We start from the raw sequence: 23,828 nt of genomic DNA, 5'->3' as shown, positions 1-23,828 counted from the left end.
TCTTGTACTAGAAATTTGCTTTGTCAGTTTTAAATTTCTCACCTTCTCTGAAGTATAAATTTTAATTTATTTTTCCTTAATATATATGTATGTGTATATTACATACTGCATGTTATATATTTGTTACTATAATACATATATCATACTTTTTTCTCAAAAATTATTTCTAAAGACAGAAGTAAATTTGCTATCCTTTATTTATTTATTTACTTTAGACAGAGAGAGGAAGGGAGAGAGAGAGAAACATTTATGTGAGAGGGAAACTTCGATTGGCTGTCTCCCACACCCCTCCTACCAGGGATCGAGTCCGAAACCCAGGCATGTGCCCTGACCAGGAATCAAACCAGCAACCTTTTGGTGCACGGGGCAATGCCCAACATACGGAGCCACACCTGCCAGGGCAATTTGCTGTCCTTTTAATGTTAAATTCATATATGAATTTGATATTTTAGCTTAACAAATTTTATTAGTTTCATTTTAGCAGTTTTAATCAAAACACTCAAATTCTTTGTGTTCAGAATTGAAATTATCTAAGGAACATTTTTCAACATATTTATAAAGGAATTTTTATCAATACTCTTTAATTCAGATTTTTAAAATTTTTACTTTTGAAAACTCTTTTCAGATGGCACATACCATACCAAAAAGGGGAAGTTCTTGTCCTAAATAGGTTGATTTTTAATCACTTTCCATTTCAGAGTTTGCTTTTTAAAAATTCTTCCCCCATTGATTAAACAACAGTGTGTTTTCATTACAGAAAACTTAAGAAAATACATAAAAATATAAAGAAGTGAATATCAAATGTCCAAAGCAGTTTTTCAACCATTAATGACTACTTATAATATTTTATCATTTCCTTTTAGGCTTTATTCTAGAATAATTTATAAAATGAATTTGTTTTGGTTTTCCCCTTAAAAGTTTAGTTATATTGGGTAAGCATTTTTTTGTTTGTTTGTTTTTTGGTGTTTTTTAAAAATATGCCTTTATTGATTTCAGAGAGAGGAAGGGAGAGGGAGAGAGAGAGAGAAACATCAATCACGTGAGAGTCATTGATCGGCTGCCTCCTGCACGCCCCCTGCTGGGGATTGAGCTGGAAACCTGGGCATGTGCCCTGCCCTGGAATCAAACCTCCATCTTCTGGATCAAAGGTTGATGCTCAACTGCTGAGCCACAGCAGCTGGGCTGGATAAGCAGTTTATAACCTGTTTTTTATTGCCTAATATTATTTGAGGAGTATTTCTTTGTTGTGTTTTTTTCATGTTTGCATACTCTCCTACTGTGTTGCTTTGGATTTTATTTCTGTTCCTTAAGGAAAAAATTATAGACTGACAAAATGATGTGGGATGGTGGTTATGAGATCTATATTTGAAGGAATAGATTAGTTTTTCTGCAACAGTCATTTTGAGTCTAACTCAGAGTATTTTTTTAAAAATTTCTTCATCTACATTTAACTGTCACCATTGCTCCTGTGTTTTAGAATTGTTTACTTTTAAGTGGACATATGAAATTAAGTAATTCTCTTACCTTTGTTTATGAAGAGTTTGTCAGTTGAGAGATAGTTGACAACTCTTTGTAGTGAGGGATAGAGTAATATGTCTTTCTGCAGTTAGGATTTCTTCTTACATACATAAATATTTCTAGACAATTGAATCATATTCAAATTTTATAAACTGAAGGACATATTTTAAATGTGCTAGGAGAATTCAACATTTAACAGAAATATTTTATGTTTGGTATAATCACCGATGCCTAATTTATACTATGTTTTGTTTCCTTCCTGTATTTACAGGGTGGGACAAAAGTAGGTTTACAGTTGTGAGAACACGAAACACAGAGTTTATCTTTGTATTATTGTTTATTAATTATTGCATTATTTTCCATATGAACAACTGTAAACCTACTTTTGCCCCACCCTGTATTAAAAATACATCAATAATATACCACCATTCTATACTTTTTTAGCCCAGATGTCAAAGTTTAATTTTACTTACTATTCAAATGAAATCTTCTTTAGATTTTAAACTGCCCACTTCTGGTTTTGCTTTTTATTTCAGTTAGAGTTTATATTGTGTTTAATACTAAAATATATAGTATTTCCATTGATATGACTTATATTCCCCTTTGGAATATTGGCCGCATTGTTGATTCCATGGCTTTTGGGAGCATCACACACTTAAAAATAATAATGAGCAGTGTTTAAAAGGAAAGTAATTAGTACTTTTATTTATTATATTTTCTCCAAATACTTTTAGTTCTGTAGTTGATTTCTTGTTGTAATTACTACAACAGGAGCACAGGAAGGCAGGTCTTAAATGAAGACCACCAGGTTTGTTTGTTTTACCATCTTTATTATTGTCGTGTTTTTATAAAATCTTTATTACTCATGTCCCATCTCTTAGTGTTTTGAATAAGTAAAAATCTTAGAGCAAGTTATGACATATTATGAGGTATTCTCTTTTAAATATGTTTATAAATAACCAAATGGGAAAAAAATAAACAAGTGAACCTTGCTGTAGAGAACACATGTGATTAAAATATTTGGAAGATACCGTATTTCTGTTCTATATTGATAGGAAATGAACTATTTGTCATTGTTGATATTCCTGTTTTCAATTTATGTACGTTAATTTATTTCTTGAATTTTAGTTTGAAGCTGGCAATATGAAAAACCTGGTACTGAAGATAATATCTGGATCTTTTCCACCCGTGTCTTTGCATTATTCTCACGATCTCCGTTCTTTGCTCTCTCTATTATTTAAAAGAAATCCTAGGGATAGACCATCAGTCAACTCTATATTGGAGAAAGGTTTTATAGCCAAACGCATTGAAAAGTTTCTCTCCCCTCAGGTATGTTTTTTTAGTATAGAATTAAAATTGAACAATGGGGTTATGGTGCTTAATTAGAGCATGCCCTCCTCTGTTTCGAGGAGAGCAAACACATCAGAACGTGGGGGGAACAAAGTGTTTTTTCAAATACTGAAGTCGCTTTCCTTTCCATTCCTGTGTAACTTCCCCTTCCTATTTGCTGGAGATGATAAAGCACCCATTTTCTTCCATGAATAAGAAAGAGAAAAAATGCAAATGTTCCTAAGACAAAGCACATTCTCACAGTTGCTCTGAATTGTCTGTGAACCAGACCTCCATTTACATTTATCTTCTGGTGCAGTGGTTCTCAAAGTTTAGTGTGTTGCCGGGTCCCACCACTACGATTTCTGTTTTAGTAATCCAGAGATGGAGCTGAGAATTTGCATATTTAATATTTTCCTAGTGATACTGATTCTGACACTTTGAGAACTGCTCTAGGGGGATCCTTGATGGGAAAGGTGACCATCTCAGTTAATGGTTTTTGCCTGTTGGAGCTTCTGGGCCACTGCCACTCCAGGAATATTCTCTCCACCAGCGTTCATTTCTCTTGAAAAAAGAGAAATTCACTTGCTTCCCCTCCCAATAAGAAAAAAAGAAAGCTGGTTTAAATTGAGTTAAACCTTTGTTGATGTGATAGTTTTGTACTTAAAAGGGGGGAATGTAGTGAGTAGGGGGAGAAAATTACTTGCAAGAAATACTAATGATTTTGCTTCTCAAAACATGTTCATAAATGCTAGGGAATAAGTAGCAGTGTTTTAGTAATATAAAAAGAGGCACTTGTTAAGTTTTGTGAGATTATTTAAATATTATCCAATAATATGTTTACAATTACGTATTGATAAGTGAAAACTCATTGGCGATGCTGAGAAGATTTAGAGTAAAGTTGAAATAACTGAGAGGTTAATCTGAGAATAGTGTAATGAAGTAATTCTTTATCAGTTCTGAAGTAAGTAAGAGATATGGATACACATAGAATATAGAGGTTATTTCGGATAGGAGATAGTTGTGTTAAATCGCTAAGGTAGAGAAGCAGGTGGTGTGGGAGGGCCTTTGGGTGCATTAGGTTAATTTGAAAAGAAAGCTGGTTTGGAGAAGTCAAAAATAAATTGATAAGGTGGAAGGAGAGTTAGCATGAGAGGAATTTGTTGAATGGATTATTTGGGTTTAATTAGTTTATTTGGCAGCATAATTGTGACTAAGAAAGGAAAAAATGTATTGTGATTAATAGGTAAGTTTTTTCATTTTGGAAATTTAACATCTTTTCTAACTTCCCCCTTCTTTCAATCTAAGCTTATTGCAGAAGAATTTTGTCTAAAAACATTTTCCAAGTTTGGAGTACAGCCTATGCCAGGTAAATGAAATTTTAATAAATCCTTTCACCTGTTTGCAATAATTAATATACTAATTATACTAATAAGTAACATTTACTAATTATACTGGAGATATATGTAGATATAATAAATTTGATGTAATTGTAGATAATTTAATCCAGATTAAATGCATATTGAAATCATTTATGATATGACAATATACAATATTTTCTGATTAAAACTAAATTTTCCTCTTTTGTCTGCCTTATTTAAATGAAATCTGTCTTTGATGTAAATTATAGCATAGGGAATATAGTCAATAATATCGTAGTAACTATGTATGGTGCCCAAGTGGTTACTATATTTATTGGGGTAATTTTGTTTGTTTGTTTTGTTTACCATCACCCAAGGATATTTTTCCATTGATTTTTTTTTTAAAGAGTAGAAAGGAGGGACAGAGAGAGGGAGGCAGGGAGGGAAGGAGAGAGAGAGAGAGAAACATCGACGTGAGAGACGCGCATCAATCGGTCGCCTTCCGCATGCGCCCTGACCAGGCTTGGGATCAGACCTGCAACCCAGGGATATGCCCGTGACTGGAAACTGAACCCATGACCCTTTGGTGTGAGGGCTGTTGCTCTAACCACTGAGTCACACTGGCCAAGGTGGTGGTGATCACTTTGTAAGTTACATAAATTTCTAATCACCAGATTGTACACCTGAAACTAATATATTTTTCGTTTACTATAACTGAAAAATAAAAAATTACTTTAAGAGTTTATAAGATGATAATGGAGGAGAAAATGAAGTCCGTTTATAACTTGGTATCCTGCTGGTGCCACACTGTCTGCCTCCAAAATAGAAGCCTCGCCTCCTGGGGTCGTACTCAGTGCATCAGGTCCAGTGTCCTGATGTCGTAACCACACTCAGGCATGATCTTCCGCTCAGCGTTTCTGACCAGTCCTCATTCATAGGCAGCTTCCATCTCCCTCTGTCACTGTGCAGCACTAGCTACGCACAATGGTCTGTGGTGACTGCATGTCATTGGACTGTAAGAAATGCCATCCATGGACCATGTATTTAAAATTTCTAGGACATTGAGGGTGTTCCTAGGGTTTAAGAAATGCCTGTATATAAGCAAATAAAGCTTGATCGATGCCTTGCTATACTTCATGATCAAAAAAAAGCTGCTTTAAGACTGTGTACTGAAACTATGTTAGTGAGTTGGTTAATATGCGTTAAATGCAGACTATTATTTTTTTAAGTTTATTTTTTATTGTTGACAGTATTACAGCTATCCCCTATTTTCCCCCCACTTCCTCCCTCCCCCCAACCCCCTCCCCACCCCAGGCCTTCACACACTATTGTCTGTGTTCATGGGCCATGCATATATGCATATAAGTTCTTTGGTGGACTAATTATTTTAATGACCACTTCTGTTTCTTCTCTGGTTGTCAGTTGGTGATGGGTTTCCATTCCTTAATGTGGTAGGGTTTTTATAAACCAGCACATCCACACTGAGGGAAACCTGCAGTGAGGCCAAGAACACGTGATGTGGTGCATTGTACAGAGGCCTCTTGTTAGTTTTACCGTTAGTGGGATGCTTGGTCTAGATTCCAAGGATGTAAAATAAACATTTTAAAGGAAAAAAATAAAGTGTAATCTGTCTTGAAATTTTCTATGTATCAAATGCTTAGGTGATATTTTGGGAACATTGTCATAGAATCTTATAAAATGTCTTAGCTAAGTGTGTACATATTTATGTAAAATGTTTTTCTTTGAGAAATATTTCATAGTCTGTAGTTTAAAAAATAATTTAATGTGAAGTTAGGTACCTTACCAAGGATAATTTTTTTTTTTAATGAGGCCATCAACAGTAGAATGATTGTAGCATGGTGGGTATGGTTTTTATACCATGTGTATGTATATGCATATGTTTATGTGAGAGAAAAATTATTATTTTTTACATAGAATGACTTCAGAATGGATTTCTAAAATCAGTGGACATTCAGATTTGAAAAGTATATTATTTTTCAAGCATACTGTTTTTCATGTTTTACTCCATTTTGAGTTTGAGCACATTAATAAATATGAATACTATATGATGAAACTGAGTTCATATAGGCTGGGAGTGGTATGGCAGTGCAATCTCAGGAAGGCCAGCTATGTTTAGCTCTTCTTAAAGACTCCTAGACTCACCCTCTCAGTGTGCAGAGACTCAGTTCCTGGAAAATCAGTTCACTCTGAATAAAATGCACAAGGACAGACATGGCAGAATCAGCCTGTGTCCCTTGGCAGTCAAAGTCAAGCCTCATGAGAAGTCACATCTTAATTAAAAGCCTCATTGTCACAAAGTCCAAAAATACCCCATGTCAGCAAATTGTTCCCATATGGGTAAGCCTGTGTAGGAACTAGAAAGTTATTTTGTTGTAAGAGGAGTTGGATGGATGAAATGTTTAATAGCATGGGGCTAAAATAGGAGTTGTATTGCTGATGGGCCTATAAATAGTCTGTGGCTCCAACTCACTGTATTAATCTTTATCCTACTGGTAGCCTTGTCTCTGAGCCTCAGGCATGCTTAAAAATCAGATAATTCTCCCTCTTCTCTAGAAAGTGAACAGGAATTATTCATATAGTTTGTTGGGACTCTTCGTTTTTATGCTTTTATGCTTTTTGCCCCTTTTCTGGCATACAGAGTATTTCTTGGGGGATGTTAATACATGTAGCCAGGTTACAGTGTTGTGACTTTGTACATCTGTGGTTTGGATTAGTTTTACAGTTGAACTCTCTCACAGGGAAATTTTTTTCACATTTCCTAGTTCAGGATACAGCTCGAGTATGTGGAAAACCTTATGCTAACATATTATACAGTATTTCATCTCTTCAACCCAAATTACTTAAGAATCTTTAAACTGCCAGTCAAATGGATAATATTATTTTTATTTTTATAAGAGTTTACTAAATTATATGAATAATATGTGTTCATTATAAAAATTAAAAGAAGTAAAAATTACCTCTAATCTTAACACATACTGTTATATTTGTTCTGTTTTCCTATGATATCACATGTATAACAGATTTGAAATTGGGGTTGCATTATAAACAAAGTTTTGTTTCTTTCAATTTACATTATATGTGATCATTTTCTAATACAGCTAAATATTATTTGAAGAACTGAGTTTAATGGTGATATTTCATTGTGAACTACCAGTTTATTATTTTCTCCTTTCCCCTCCTAAAAAGGAAGAATACTTGTTGGAAGAGATTGATTTAAATTGATTTAGCGCATGATAAGATCCTGAGATAGCAGGCTGGAAGAAGCAGAAAGCAAGCTGCTACTTAGGCTGTGGGACAGTTTGAGCAGAGAGGTACTTTAGCAGATGTGGAAAACAGGAAAGAGGGTTTGGATAAGAGCTGATAAAGGCTGTACTCTCTGACCTCCTGTAATATCTTTGAAAGATGTAAATTGGAGGCTTTCCTTTTAGTCACTTTAGCTTAACTGTTTTTCTTGAATGTATCGTCATCCTAAGAGTGAACCTTGTCTAGGCTTTAGTAAGAGTTTAATGTATAATGTTGCAGGGTTTAAACTTGTGTATAAATTTTTGTTTCTGTATTTCTTTAAAATCAAGTCATAAACATTGTTCTTGATATAGATAGCCCTCCAGAAAGTTTGACCAATTTATATTCCCAGCAGGAGTATATAAAGGTACCTATTTCATGGGATCCTTAGCTGTAATGATTGTTTTAAAGTGTTTGTTCTTCAATAAGTCTGTAAGTATAGACATTCAGATTGTATATGAAGAAAATATTAAACTGCTCATAGCGATAGAATTAATGTTTAACAGTTCTTGAAGTTTATGTTCTGATTTTGAAAGTAACTTCTAAAACAGTGAATGTTCTTTTTAAAATTTATCTTTAACAGCTTTATCGAGATGTAATTCACATACCATTCAGTTCACCTATTTAAAGTCTACAATTCAGCACTTTCTAGTATATTCACAAATACGTACAGCAATTACCCAGAGTCAATTTTAAGGTTGTGCTTTTATTAAATGAGAAATTGCAGCATCTTAGAGGAGCATGGCTTTTGCTTCTTTCAAGAAGTGGCTTTAGAAAAATAGTTATAATGAAGGCATTGATGTGTGCTAAGGAGTGAATAATATGTTTAACAAAAAGTTTCAGACTAAATGCTGTCACAATTATGAAAGTGAAAAAATGCTATCTTGAAGAATTTAAAGATTTAACATAAAGAACTCTGGAAAAATTCTTTTTATCTTTTTATGTAGCTAAAAGACCAGCCTCAGGACAAAACTTGGCTTTGGTTGTGTCTGCTCAGAAAATTACAAAGCCTGCTGCTAAATATGGAGTGCCTTTAACATATAAGAAATATGGAGATAAAAAATTACATGAAAAGAAACCGCTCCAAAAACATAAACAGGTATGATCGTGTTACAGACTGTGTTATTAGTAACAAATTCACCTTGACCTTATTTTATTGCAGCTGGGTTCAGTTCTCTTGATACTCATAGGATTGTTTTTATTTAGTTACTAAAGAACATTGCTGTTCTCTGCTTCACTAGCCTTTCAAAACCAAGAAGCCTTAACAGAAGTCATAAAGAAACACTGAGTAGATATATTAACTAAAGTAGTTGATGCAGTAAAAAGAAAATGATGTTATAAATGAAATCACTTTTTAACAACCTAAGCAGAGCCATTTTTTGTGTGTGCATAAAACAATTAATATCTGTGATACACTTGATAAAAATCTGGGAAAATTTTGTATTTGAGAATTCACAGGTAGATAAATATATCCACAAAGCCCACTTATAATACATTGTCAGCAAAATCCCTTGTATTCTAAACTTCTAAAGATTGCCCTCACTGTTTTTGTCCTAAAGCCTGGCTTGTCTCTGAACCCACTGTTGTTCAGCTGTCTTACTTGGTGACTACTTTCTTTCTAATCCCTTAATACCACTGAGTCTAGGGTAGGATGAGGGAGGTGTTTTTCTTCTCATTGCCATACTCTTTCCTGCTCTAACCATCCACCCCTTCCCCAAGCTTTGACACTTTTGCCACTGGACCAAATCACCTGCTACCCCTCCATGTTAGGGTCATCTGCAGAACTCTCATTTTTGAAAGAGTTTAATACCTGACTTAGTGTCACTCTTCTCAACACTGTCATAATTCTTGGTGATTTCAATACCCAGAAAAGATGACCCTTCCAGTGGTACATGGCCTTTATTTTCTTGAGTGTTTTCTATCAATGATCATATCTCCTACCATACCTCAGAACTCGCACCTGTAGTCATGCCATCCAATTTGATATTATTAATAATAGCAACTATTCCTTAGTCTCAATAATAAACATCCCACTCCCTGACCACTACTTCTTGTTTCCTGCTCCTTCCTCAAAGGCTCTGCCTCCAAAAACTTCTTTGTCTTATTGGACCTGTGGAACTTACTAGTTTTTCATTGTCCATCTCATCCTAGTTTATATTTTTCTCTTCTGGCTTAAATTCCATGTTCTCACATTATAATTTCTAAAATCTCAACTCTCTTGCCCCTATTCTGAGGACCTCTGGCTCCCTATTATATTTCCTCAGTCCATTTACTCTCCCATTTTCTAGATGATTATTTATTTTATCTTCTCCTTGTTTTTCACTTTAGGCTAATGACCTTGCTTATTTCACTGAGAAAATAGAAACAATTGGAAGAAAATTTTTCTACACTGAACACCACTTCTGCGAGTCAGTCATATCTGTTTGAATATTTTGCCCTTGTTTTTATTACTTTGGATGATGTGTTCTCAACTGTAGTCAACCCTGCAATTTATGTACTGTTATTATTACTATTATTTTTGCCTTCTAAAGGGCTTTTGGCTCTCTTCTACAACATTATAGGAATGTATTTCTATGTATTTTTCCTTTATTTGCTTGCTGCCTGCCGGTCTCCATTACAGTGCAAAAGCTCCTGAGAGCAGGGATTTTTGTTGTTGTTCACTGGTTCCTGGCAAATACCTTATACTTTGTCAGGTCACTCAAATGTTCTTTACAAGAATGAATGAACAACCAAAAATTGTAGTAAAACCCTCCACAAAAGCCACTTTGTTATTCCTTTTAGCAAATGGATAACTATTAAAAAACAAAACCTGGAGAGAGAAAAAATAATGGTCAAGTCTCTTGAGAAAGCTGAAATGTGTCTTTATTTCATATGGTCAACAGGAAAAAAGTAGTTTTAGTAACTATTTTGTTCAGTTAGAAAGACAGTGTGTTAAAATTATTATCAATAGTAATACTAAAGATACTAAAAATTAATATAATTCCTTTAACTTCCTGCTGTAACCCCAAATTTCAAATTTAAGGATCCTTAGAGTCAGGCTTACTGACATAAAAAACATAAGTTATGTTCATAGAGAAAACATTTAATGGCAAAGTACTACCCTACCAAATAAATGTCCTACTCATGCTTGTGTATTGACTTTTCAGGATTCAGGCCTGCATTCAACACACCTTTCTCCCATAATATTCCTAAATTTTGAGCCTGAGCTAAATTAGACTTGGCACTAGTTACTAATTAAGCCCTGTATATTCTTTTCTTTCTTGTCTTTGTTCATTATGTACCCCCCCCCCACACACACACTTTTTAAATGTTCTTCTTTTCTTTGCCTCTCTATCTATCTAGCTAGGTATATGTCACATCGATACTGGATTATTTTGTAAGTCCTTAGAGAGTACAAAAGTAAAGATCATATTTCTCTCCTCAAATCTTACAGTGCAAATAAAGAGATAAAGTCCTGAAAAAAGGCAAAAAGAGCAAGCTGTGTGATGTCTGCTCACTTTGTTACCTCTGGATTAAAAACATATTGCTGGCATAGGGCCTGGGAGACTGTCACATTGGCAGTGTGGCTTTGATGTTCAAAGCTCTTCACGAATCGCCCTTGCCAAGTGGTGCAGTTGTTTGGAGCGTTGTCCCATGCACCAAAAGGTTGTGTGCTTGATTCCCAGTCAGGACACATAGGTTGCGGGTTTGATCCCTGGTCGATGTTTCTCACATCAGCGTCTCCTTCTCTCTGTCTCTCTCTCAAATCAGTGATATATATATCTTCTCTGGTGAGGATTAAAAAAAATAGTTCTTAACTGATCTAAGAGAGGTAGGAAACACCTCAAGTACCCTTTGTTTTTGTTCTTTTTAAAGACCTTTCTTGTTTCTTTCCTAATTGTACCCCCACCCCCAAAAAGGCAGGAAAATAATTTCTTTCTTACTTGAATTGCTTTATCCCCTTGTGTGTATTGTCTTAATGTTATTTTTATTAGACCGTCAGCTCTCTGAAGTTAGGAGCCGTGCATTATACATTTTGCACAAAGTAAGAGTCTAATGAGTTCCTTTTTTTAAAACAATGAATCAATAAATTATTGAATAAACTGCATTCCAAATCAGTAAAGCAGTATCTTTTGATATTTTAACAGCAGTTAATAGGGTTAAAGGCCAAATAAAAATCCTGCTTTTAGACGCAGTCAGAAGACCAGTGTTTTGAGCCTTTATTCCTATTGCTGAAGGTAACTACACTGCAGTGTGAGGTGACGACAAGAAATTGGAGCAGAAATTGATCCCTTACATATATGTCTAATTCTTGAGTTAGAAACTTGATTTTCATTAAAGTTACTTGGTTCTTTGAAGTAATTTAAGTAGTATAATTTTGATATGAAATCTTTTTCTATAAAGCACATATTTTAGTAAATTTGCTGTAGTCTTTTAGTATACTTTCGACAGTTTTATAGAATGAAAGGAAAGGAACGTACTCGCAGTAGTCAAACATTGCATTTAAGTTAACTTTGTTGCTGGCTCTTCCAGTTTTTATTCAGATATATATTGCCTGTATCTTTAATGTAGTAGCTCTGATACCATACAGATGGTTTTATATTCTGATATTATTTAATGTTATATATACTTTCTGTAAATTTTTATTATTATCCGTGGTTGTATTATATTTCATTGATATGAAATCAGATTGCATTCTTATGAATGTCTTTTTTTAAAAATCATGCCCTGGATCAACATTGTTTTGGAAATGTTTTATTTCTTCTAATGGAGTTCAGTGAAATATGAATTCAAAGTAAAGATATTTCATAGACAATTTTTGAGATGTTTGTTCCAAAATGGCAATTATTACAACTACAGTTCATTTTAACATTTGGCTGTACACATGCAGAATCCCTGTCCTTCTAGGGAATGAAACTATCATTGGGGAGGGGTGTATCTTTATGTCATTAGCTCAATAAGGAATACACACTTGGGTGGATTTGTAGAAATGCAGTTGTCTTATCTTTTGACCAAGTTTTAGCCTGACTGAATGGAGAGGTTGGAACTCTAAGTGAGATTGTATTAATGATATAACAGAAGGCCCCTCACCTTTGGGCAAAATTATAGCCAAGAGTATAATGTATTCTTTCATATGGCTAATAGAATCAAATAATATGTTGACTTTCTTAATGTTTCCCTCATTTTCAGATAATATTAGTCAATATGCAAGAGCAGCATGCTCTGGAATTTTAAGATTCTAGTTAATATTCTGAATAATAGATATTCTATCAAATACTCTGAATGACACATAAATGATTCAGATGATAGTTATGCATTCTGGATTTCAGGTCAGGTGTTTGCCCTTAAACTTTTTAGGCAAATAAATTTGATTTTCTAAACCAGAACAATGAGAACTAAGTAACCATCAGTACTGAAAGTATCATATTGCTTTTTCAAAAATATTTCATCTAAAATTACATTTGTATGCTCACAATGTGTCTTAATGCTACACAACTGTACTTAAAAATTATTAAATTGGTAAATTTTATGTCTATTTTACCACAATTAAAAAAAAAAAAAGTTTAAGAGGAAAATAAATAAAAAGAAAAAAAGAAGTGGCAGTCAAATGTCCGAAAAGTTTTTAAAAATCTAACAATGGTATAAAGGGGGAAAAACAAAATATCTAAATTATTTAAATAAGATTTTTTAAAATAAATTTTTTCCCTGGGCTTTTACATGACTTTTTAAAAAATTTTTAAAAAATATATCTTTATTGACTTCAGGGAGAGGAAAGGAGAGGTGGAGAGAGAGATAGAAACATCAATGATGAGAGAGTCATTGATCGTCTGCAGCCCGCAACAGGGCATGTGCTCTGACCCGGAATCCAACCCCGATCGCCTGGATCCTAGGTCGATGCTCAACCACTGAGCCACGCCCAGATGGGCTACATGACTTTTTTTTTTTTTAAGACTTAATTTTTTCCTGAAAATCTAAAGAAGCATCTTTTAGATTTTTAAAACTTTCTATCAGGCTTAAAAATGAGAAGTTCATAAGGAAAAACATACTGCTTATATTATCTTTCATTTAATTTTAATTGCAAATTTTAAGCTAATATGTATTAAGTTATTCTTATTCAGTATATCATAAAATACTTGCATAAAACTTTGCTCCAGTTCCTGTAATAATCAGTTAATTTTTAAAGACTTCTGTTAAAACAGAGGAGTAGTTAAGCCACCAGAGGGTGCTCCGTGAATACATTTCAGTATTTTGGCTCTGATTTTAAAAAAGAAACAAAAAACATTTCTCTTAGTATGAATGTTTTGTGTTACCATATTTTTCTCTTCTGTATAGACATAGTGTTCTGAAAATACCTGTATGAACTCAGAGGAACAGTTTGATATTTTTATTTCACAAATATTTGAGTATCTTATATGTAAAGCAATACAGAACATAAAAAGGTGACTGTAACTTATGACTTCATATAACTTACCTAAGAGTATATAGGTGTCTTATTTAAACATTCTTGTTTTGTTCTGCATTATTGTGTAATCTATTTAAAAGCTGGTCATTTATAATAAGAATCTATAATACTCGCGTTTATTTATTTATTTATTTATTTATTTTAAATATATCTTTATTGATTTCAGAGAGAGGAAAGGAGAGGGAGAGAGAAACATCAATGATGAGAGTCGTCATTGACTGGCTGCCTCCTGCATGCCCCCGACTGGGGATTGAGCCTGCAACCCGGGCATGTGCCCTGACCGGGAATCGAACCCCGATCGCCTGGATCCTAGGTTGATGCTCAACCACTGAGCCATGCCCAGCTGGGTGCATTTATGTTTTTAAATTGTTTGGTTTTGTGGTTCACCAGTTTTGACACAAGTGCTAGACCTGCTACCTAGGAGTTACCTGTGGAACTTGTCAAAATACAGAAGGTAGGGCCCCAGGTCCAGAAATTATGATTTAGCAACTTCTGGGGATGTGTATTTTTTAAAAACAGCTTTATTGATATATAATTCACATACTATACAATTCACCCATTTAAAGTTTGGAATTAAATGGTTTTTAGTGTATTCACAGAGTTGTGCAACCATCTCCACAATCAATTTTAGAGCATTTTTATCACCACCTCCCCAATCTTTTTCCCATTAGCATTCACTCCCCATTTGTCTCCCACCCCCATATCCCTAGGGAACCACTAATCTACTTCTGTCCTTATATACATTTATTCTGGATCGTTCATATAACTGGAATCGTACAATATGTGATTTTTTTGTGACTGGCTTTTTTTACTTAGCATCATGTTTACAAGGTTGTAGCATGTGTCCATGTTATAGCATGTATCAGTACTTTATTCCTTTTTATTGCCAAATAATGTTCCTTTGTATGGAAGGAATATGTATTTTTGCAAAGCTTCTGGGTAGCATTTCCCACTAGTTTAAATTTTATATACATAGAACATATTTTGAAATGTTAACTGTGTGTTTGTAATACTATGAAAAGGAATATCTACAGTTGTATTTTTATACCGTTGTACTTCAGTAATAGTGCCCCCAGAGCTCTCTTGACTATTTTAAAACTGTGGATTGCTATCTGTTAGTGGTGGCAAAATTATTTTAGTGGGTGAAGAGCAGGGACTTTTTAAAAAGCAAAAAAATGGAAAGTAACAATCTACTAAACATAGTAAATGTATTTTATGAAACTTTTGGAGTGTGTGTGTATCTTTACTGGGTCTGGATATGAAATATATTTCTTACTTTGGGTTACTTTTAGGAAAAGCTTGAAAGCTACTGTTCTTTAAGTATATGGTTGTAGAAAACAAATGCAGATACAAATGTAGATAACAAATCCTTATCTAATTTGTAGTTTTACTTTTTGTCCAGGCCCATCAAACTCCATTGAAGAAAGTGAATCCTGGAGAAGAAAGGAGGAAAATGTTTGAGGTATAAAGACATCTGTCTGCTTATTTTAAAGCTTTGCAAAAATAATTATAAGTAAAGAAACAAAAGCTATAGAAAACCTTCAAACCTTTCCTCCTTATTTCTTTTAAAAAAAAAAACCTTTAACTTCTTTCTCTTTTTTTTTTTTAACCTCCCTGAGCATACCTCTATCATTGGTGGCTAACTTTCCTGATAAAAGTAGAAGCTATTATTGATAAAAATACTCTTTTTTATTTAAGGAAGCAGCAAGAAAGAGAAGGTTGGAATTTATTGATAAAGCAAAGAAACAGAAAGATCAGGTAGTTTTTTTGCTCTTACTTTCCTTCCCTTCCCTTGCCAAGCTGTAGATGATATTAGTTTCAAGGTTTCTAAGAAGTTTGTCTTTACAATTGTTACAGATTAGTTTAATGAAGGCTGAACAGTTGAAAAGGCAAGAAAAGGAAAGGGTAAGAGGATAATTCATTTTTCTATGGTATATTCCACGCTCTCCTCCCACACACTTTTTTTTTAAAAGAAAGAACACCAATTTCCATTTCATTACTAAATGTATTTTATGTATTTTATGTTAAATACTTGAAATGGTGTTTTGTTTGTTTGTTTGTTTCCCCCTAAAGTTGGAGAGAATAAATAGGGCCAGGGAACAAGGATGGAGAAACGTGCTAAGTGCTGGAGGAGGTGGTGAAGTAAAGGTAGGCATTTGATACCAATATAGTTACACTACTGCGGCTCTTTTTCTGGTTTCACCTTGCTCTTTAAAATATATATAATTGGCTCTTTTTTGGTGTACATTTACGCTTTATCTAGAATATTTCAGCATCTATTATGAATTCTTAGTTTATCTGCATTTATTTGATACATAACTTCTATAGATAACTAATATGTGACACTATTAAAATTGCTTTAAAAGTTTAATGTAAAGGCTGTGTATATTATTCCTGCCAGAGGAATCTATTTAAAATCAAATACAATATGTCACATCTTTGCCTTAAATCCTCTGTAGCACCATGTATCCTCAAAGATTAAATTTTCAGAAGACCCATTTCATCTGGCGCTACCAACCTCTCTAAGCTTATCTCCATCCATTCCCTACCACACACTGTATGCTCTAGTCAGGCCAAACTAAAGACCATACGTGTGGTTTCCTCACTTTGTGTAGTCTACTGAATTTTGCCTTTGCACTTGTGTTTCTCTTTATTTGATAGCACCCTTCCCTACCTCCTCACTCTCACTCCTACTTCCAACCTTAAAAACAACAACTATGAAGCCAACTCTTATTTGGTTATTAAATAACCAATTACCTAGCTAACAATTTACCCAGACCTGTTCATTCAAACATTTTCTTTGGATAGATCTAGACTGTGTAAACTTACGCAGATTACTTAAGTTTTCTGAACCTTAAATTCTTCATTTAAAAAAAAAATCAAGAACAGTGCCTGGAGCTTGGCTAGGAAGGTCTCATATGTTAATGTCCTGTTCTTTCTTTGTTCTGCCAATCTTTATATTGTATTTCCTCTTTTGCTCTTGTAGCATCCTTTACATATCTGTGTAGACTGACATCTAAGATGGTCCCCCAAATTCCCGGCCCTGGTGTACACACCTTGTATTTTCCCTCTTCAGTATTGGTGGAACTTGTAAATATGGTGGTATAGCAGCCTCCTTAATTAGGTCTTATTTTATGGCAAACGGTGATAAAAAACCCAAGTTTTTTTATATTACATATGAGTAATTCAGTAAGAGTCACTTTTCTAATTCTATATTAGTATAGACTTATATAATCTTTAATAATACAATTTATTTTAAAATTTTACTTTGTTATTTTTGTACTTTACTATCTACTATGAAGTACAACTTATTACCTCCTGAATGGTAAGGAATGACTTGGACAGAATTTGGCGCTTTCTAAAATAACCTCGTATCTTATCTGATTGGAAAGTAAAAATGTACCAAAGTGTAGGCCCTCAGATATTGTCAAGTAGTTTATATCAAGTCCATGATTAGTGTTGAGAATTTGATTATTTCTTGTCTCCCTTTGTGTATATCTTCTGTGCAGTACAATATCTTTTTTTACTATGATGTCTAAAGCTGTATTTAATCCTAAAGTCCAGTTTTATCAATGTTGTTTGATAACTGAGACAATTTTTCAGTGTTAGATACCATGTACTTAACGGATTTCTGCTTTACTTTATAAAATCTATAATGCTGTCATTGAGCATTAATAAAGCAACTTATTTACCTTAAAAAATTTCTTATTTCCAGTGGGGTTTGACATATATAACTTCTTAGGCTGTTTGATTTCTGAACAGTTGATAAGGACTTGGAGGCTCAGTGTAATATGAATCTAATTAAGGAAATCCCCAGAATAAAGAAGAAACAAAAAATAAATATTAAGGGAAGTATTTGAAAATTATTATTATTATATACCTCTAAATAATAAGACATTATTCACAGTATAAATAGCCAACTGTCTTTGATTATTGAGTATCTGCAAAATCTGGGACACTTTTGCTTTATCCATTTTTTATGTATCTCTTATAAATGTGTTTTTAGAAAAATTATGAAATATTCCACAGATGTAGTGGTGATCATAATATTTAAGTGGAGTATCTATTGTTTGAAAATATATTGGAATACTATTCAGCAGTAAAAAGGAGTAGGCTGTTAATACATGCAACAACATGGAACAATCCAAATATTATACTGAGTAAAAGAAGCCAGACACAAGTGTACAGGTCACATGATTCCATTTATATGAAATTATAGAAATGGCAACTCTATATGACAGAGTAGAGCAGTAGTTGTTGGACTGAAGAGGTGTGGCTTCAAAGGAACATGAGGGGACTTCCTGGGTTGATGGATGTGCTTTTGATTTTGGTAGTGGCTCCACGAGTATATACATTTGTCAGAATTCATCAACCTGTTCTTATATTGCTTCAGTATTGTAGTATAGTATTTTCAACATTATTTTCAGTATAGGGACCTTGAGAGATGTTTACATACTTTTGTTAAAGAAAAACATTAAAACACTCAAATTCAAATTAAGATGATGTTAGCACCATACCAAACTCAAAGCTTAAACACTCTCCTAGGAGATGTGACTGCGTTTAACCAGAATTCTGATTCTGATTCTAATTCTGATTCTGATTCTGGTCTTGAGATGTGCGTTTTGGACATGTGTGTGAGGAATACCTGGATGGAGTTTCCTGCCTGATTATCTTACCTATTCCCAGCAACTTTCATCTCTTGCTATGCAGACATCTTTAATCAGTTTCTATATGTGTCTTGAGATGATATTTAAAAAATTAATCTTATTATATGCAACCTATTATGTCAAGATGTTAACACAAATTCTATCTCGTTGAGTACACTGGAATTTCTTTTATTTTATTCTAATATTGTTATTATTATTTATATATCTTTATTGATTTCAGAGAGAGGAAAGGAGAGGGAGAGAGATAGAAACATCAATGATGAGTCATTGATCAGCTGCCTCCTGCAAGCCCCCGACTGGGGACGGAGCCCGCAACCCGGGCATGTGCCCTGACTGGGAATCGAACCCCGATCACCTGGATCCTAGGTCGACACTCAACCGCTGAGCCACGCCTGGCCGGGCTGATTCTAATATTATTTTTGTATCTTTTCTTAGCCAGACTTCTTTCTTAAGATATTACCATGTGGAAGCCCTTCTTCCATTATTGTCAGTGTTCTGGATTCTGTTCTCATTGCTTCACAAAACAATGGGTTTTTTTAATGCTACCACTTAACCTTAGTCATAGCAGTTTGTCTTGTTTTCAGTGCTTTGACCTCAGCGTGTGAGGTGATTGATTTCCTCATCTCAGTGATATTCTTCCACCAGGACGTCTCTAACGTTATACACTAATTTCTTGTTAACTCTTTCCTGTTTTTGTATATCTCTATTTTCTAACTTTGCGTTTTCTGTGTGCTTGAGTTCTTATGTGTCTGAGGTTGCATCTTTGTGTGTTTGCCTTTATCCTTCCTTGTTCCCAGGACAATCCAGAACTCCCTTAAGCGTTTACTTTTTGGTTGAATGCCTTTATTTCTAGGCTTCTTAGCTTGGTGTCAGGGTAACAGGCCTTTTAATTAGTCCTCAACTTTGTTCTCTCTCTTATTCCTGCTTATCATGCATAACTTGACCTACTGAACTTCTTAAAAACTGTTTTTGTATGCTACTCCTACTAGAAAGTTTATAAATGCTTTCTGTTGTTGTTTATTATGTGAACTCAACCACCCAGGTTTAATAGCAGTTAGCTATACCAACCTTTTATGACCAAGCTTACTGCTCTCCATTTGCCTTCCTTCTAATTATATTTGTCTTAATTCCTGCTGCTACTGCCAACACTCAAATATACACATACATTGCTTATTTTTGCTTTAATATCCTGGCTCATTTCATCTCTCTCTATTTTACATTGCTTTCAAGGCTAGGTTTTACAATATATTGTTCCAGTGTTTTTTCTGTAATTTTTTATTTTAAGGAATTTTTACTTCTGACAAATTTTTTTCTATTGTGTGAATTTGATCAGTACCTACTGCTTTACAGTGTGCCTATGACCATTCATTTGCCACAGGCATGAAATGTTTTTCTAGTTTTGTGCTTAAGGACCGACATGATGTTTTGCTTCTTTTAATTATACCTAGAGTGTGTTTCAGTGGTGTTTATATCTTCATTGCTTGTTGAATTGAAGGATTTTGGGTACGTTAAATACCATACTCAAATGTTTTTGTTAAATATAATTTTAAGTGTTACAAAATCAGCTCTGCTTTACTTATAAGCTATACATATTTAAACTTAAAAGAATGGGATCACATAAAATGTATACTAGAATTTTGTTTCAAAACCTGTTAATTAAGACCAGATTTTTTCATATTTGCATGAATTCAGTGACACTTTATATTTTTGATTGTTACATTAAATTATGCTTTATTGTTAGTAACAAAGTATATTATTTTTTTATTGTTAATGGTTATAATATAGTAGGAAGACATTTTCCTTTTGTCTGTATGTTTATGAATATTTTCAAATTAGATAATTGCTTTTTAAAAGTCAAGTGTTGAAATTTTTTTCTTCTGAGGATAGTATGCGAGTTTAGGCATTATGAGATAAACATGTGAGAGCTCTTTTTTTTAATCCTTAGGCTACCTTTTTTGGCAGTGGAGGGGCTGTGACTCCATCATCTTTTTCTTCTCGAGGACAATATGAACATTATCATGCTATTTTTGATCAAATGCAGCAACAAAGAGAAGGTAATGAAGCTAAATGGAAAGGAGAAATACAAGGCCGAAGGCTTCCAGAAAGGTAGGCTATGTTCTGTAGAAGTTACTTGTGCTTTGCTTCAGAGAAAGTAGGAAAAGTCATTGTGCATATTTATCTATAGAGGAGTATCACCTGGAGTACATCCCAGATTTCCCAATGGGGTTGCAGTGCATCACTATTTCTCTAATGCTGATACTAATAGACAAACTTTCAAGAGATCGAAGGCATGTCTAAATATGCCAAGGAAAACAGGTTGGACTGTGATGATCCATAAGTTCATCCTTATGTGTAATTTTGTCTTATGTCATGTCTACCTTAGTATCTACACTTTGTGAATGTTTTCTCCATTGATTTCATTGACTGTTTTTTGCCTTCTGGGCACAGTAATTTTCTCAGGTGCAAATTTGGCCTTTGATTAGGACAACATGTAGCTCGTCAATTCAGCCTAATTTTCATAGCTTATTTGTACGTTATAGGCTGAATGTTCTATTTAAAGGAATATGTGATAACTTTGAACTAACATATGGTTGTAATAACTTCATCTACTTGCTTTAAATAAATCAGAATATATTTAAATGGAATAACACTTTATGCAGAACTACAAAGCAAGCTTTTTTTATCTTCCTTTCCCTCATCACTTAGAACTCCACTTTTCTCTTTCTTGTTTTGACTTATTTTCTCTTTACATTCATCTCTCATTTATGGCTGTGATCCCGTTGATCAGATCTTTTCTTCCATTGAATTAATTTTATTTTATTTATTTATTTATTTTTAAATATATCTTTATTGATTTCAGAGAGAGGAAGGGAGAGGGAGAGAGAGAGATAGAAACATCAATGATGAGAGAGTCATTGATCAGCTGCAGCCCGCAACCCGGGCATGTGCCCTGACCAGGAATCGAACCCCGATCGCCTGGATCCTAGGTCAACGCTCAACCGCTGAGCCATGCCGGCTGGGCTCCATTGAATTAATTTTATATAATATCAGTCAATAGTCTTAATTTGCATAGTTCCTTTTTTTCTTAAGTATGCATACATGTTTTCTTAGACATTCTAGTTTCTTGTATAAAACATTTGGATTTTCAGAATATCATTTTGTGAAAATTTAGGTATGTTACCTTTTCCTTGTCATTTTAAGGAGAATACTTTTGAGTATAATAAGAACCTTTATGATTTCGCCCCAATTAGAAAAGATGATTAAAAGGTGCTTGAGCAGAGGTAAATAATTGAGGTGAATATAAATTAACATTATGAATTATATACAGTAGCCTGAAGTGTTAAGCTAGTTGTAGATTCTCCATTTTTGAGAAAGGAAGGCTATAAAGACTCACAGATAAATGTATACTTTTATTTATTTATTTATTTATTTTTAAATATATCTTTATTGATTTCAGAGAGAGGAAAGGAGAGGGAGAGAGAGAGAGAGAAACATCAATGATGAGAGAGTCATTGATTGAGCCCGCAACCCCGGGATGTGCCCTGACCGGGAATCGAACCCCGATTGCCTGGATCCTAGGTCGACGCTCAGCCGCTGAGCCACGCCTGGCTGGGCCATAAATGTATACTTTTAATGAGATGGCAAAGTAAATCTTATATGTGGGTTTTGTCCCCTGGTGTTATTGATCTTTCTAGTATATAATTTGTTTGGCTTTATTTTGTTTTATTTTAGTCAAATCTTCCCAAAATAAGTATACATTTAGTATAAAGAAAAATAGAAAAAACTATGTTGTGCTTCTTTACGCTGTTCATCTTCCAGAATGTTTCTTGATTCTTCACAGTTAACATGGTAAATAAAGGACTGCATTGGGCCATTTGCATCAACTCCTATAACCTTGAAATGTCTGCATATACAGGGGTGGGCAAAAGTAGGTTTACAGTTGTGAGTACACAAAACAGTAAATAAAGCTAATGTAATAATCATAACCTGCATGTCTTTTTCATATGAACAACTGTAAACCTACTTTTGTCCACCCCTGTATTTATACTTGAGTTTTAAATATTCTTAAATGGCTGTGAATCTCAGTTACCTCTTCTACTATACCACACCTTCCATCCAGTCTTTTTTTGAGCCTCAGATATGGTTTCAATATTTTAATTTTTCAGTTTTTACATCATTTTTGGTTGTGAGATCATTTATCATTTTATCTGTGTCAACTTTGGTGGACTTAGCTATACTCACACATATAGTACCCATTTTTTTCTGTTGGAAAAAATTGATGCTAGATGTTATTTATGGAACACTTATTATATACCAAGTTATATTCACTCATAGCAGCAACCCTTTGAATTAGATATTATTTTTAAAATCAAGGTGGAGAAATTAGGACTTGTGCATGGTTAGGCAGCTAGTAAGTGTTAGAGCTGGGATTTAAACTAAGTTCATCTAGCTGGAGAGTTCAACTCCTAAAACACTGTTATCAAAGATTTCTTTGCTTCTTGAAAAACAGGCTGAAAAGCTATTGACTTAGTTGGTTATAAAGTTTTAAAATTTTGGTTGCTTTAAAAATTAAACATGATACCAAGTGCTATACGAACTTTCATATATAGTCGATCCTTGAACAACATGGGTTTGAACTGTGCAGGTTCACTTAAACATGGAATTTTTTCAATAAATTTACAGTTGGCCCTCTGTATCCCCAGGCTTTGCATCTGTGCATTCAACCAACCTTCAATCAAAAACAGTATTTTCAGTCTGTGATTGGGAATTCACAAGTGAGGAGGGCTGACTATGTGCATTGTTCCATGCCATTTGATATAAGGGACTTCAGCATCCGGGGATTTCGGTATCTGTAGGGAAGGGGGGGAGAGGGGTCTGGAACCCATCTCCCATGGAAACCAAAGGACGACTGTAATTTGTATGTCATTGTCATTCCTGGTCAATTCTTTTTCCTGATTATAACTGAATCAGCAAAAACGTCTAGTCATCTGAGACTTTCAGATTCTCTTTTTCTCATATTTTGGGTTACCCGTATATGCTTATTTCTTATTTATTGTATTATTTTTCCTCTTTCCTTATCAGTAACTTTGGCCAGTTCAACTTTGCTTATATCCATGTCCAGACATACCTCTTCAATTAGCTTTCTTTTTTAAAAGACTTTACTTTTTTTAAGAACAGTTTTAGATTCACAGCAAACTTGACTGAGAG

At 34.1% G+C, this 23,828-nt stretch overlaps 1 protein-coding gene across 4 annotated transcripts in view; it reads left to right on the top strand.

Moving 5' to 3' along the window:
• Positions 1-23,828, top strand: part of NEK1 (NIMA related kinase 1) — a 95,640-nt gene that overhangs the window by 20,375 nt on the left and 51,437 nt on the right. For all 4 annotated transcript variants that reach the window (XR_013998555.1, XM_081133928.1, XM_081133927.1 and 1 more), the window contains 8 exons: positions 2,647-2,847; positions 4,156-4,216; positions 8,459-8,610; positions 15,356-15,415; positions 15,652-15,711; positions 15,811-15,858; positions 16,027-16,101; positions 20,566-20,726. Coding sequence is in view for 3 of the 4 variants with exons in the window: in XM_081133928.1 (XP_080990054.1) it covers positions 2,647-2,847; positions 4,156-4,216; positions 8,459-8,610; positions 15,356-15,415; positions 15,652-15,711; positions 15,811-15,858; positions 16,027-16,101; positions 20,566-20,726 (818 nt within the window). In the remaining variant the exon portion in view is untranslated. The remainder of the gene's footprint in view (positions 1-2,646; positions 2,848-4,155; positions 4,217-8,458; positions 8,611-15,355; positions 15,416-15,651; positions 15,712-15,810; positions 15,859-16,026; positions 16,102-20,565; positions 20,727-23,828) is intronic.

This window comes from Miniopterus schreibersii (genome assembly GCF_964146895.1).
Source record: "Miniopterus schreibersii genome assembly, chromosome: 4".
NCBI lineage: Eukaryota > Metazoa > Chordata > Mammalia > Chiroptera > Miniopteridae > Miniopterus > Miniopterus schreibersii.
The sequence above is the reverse complement of the archived record's forward strand: the minus strand, read 5'-3'. Positions and strand labels throughout refer to the sequence as shown.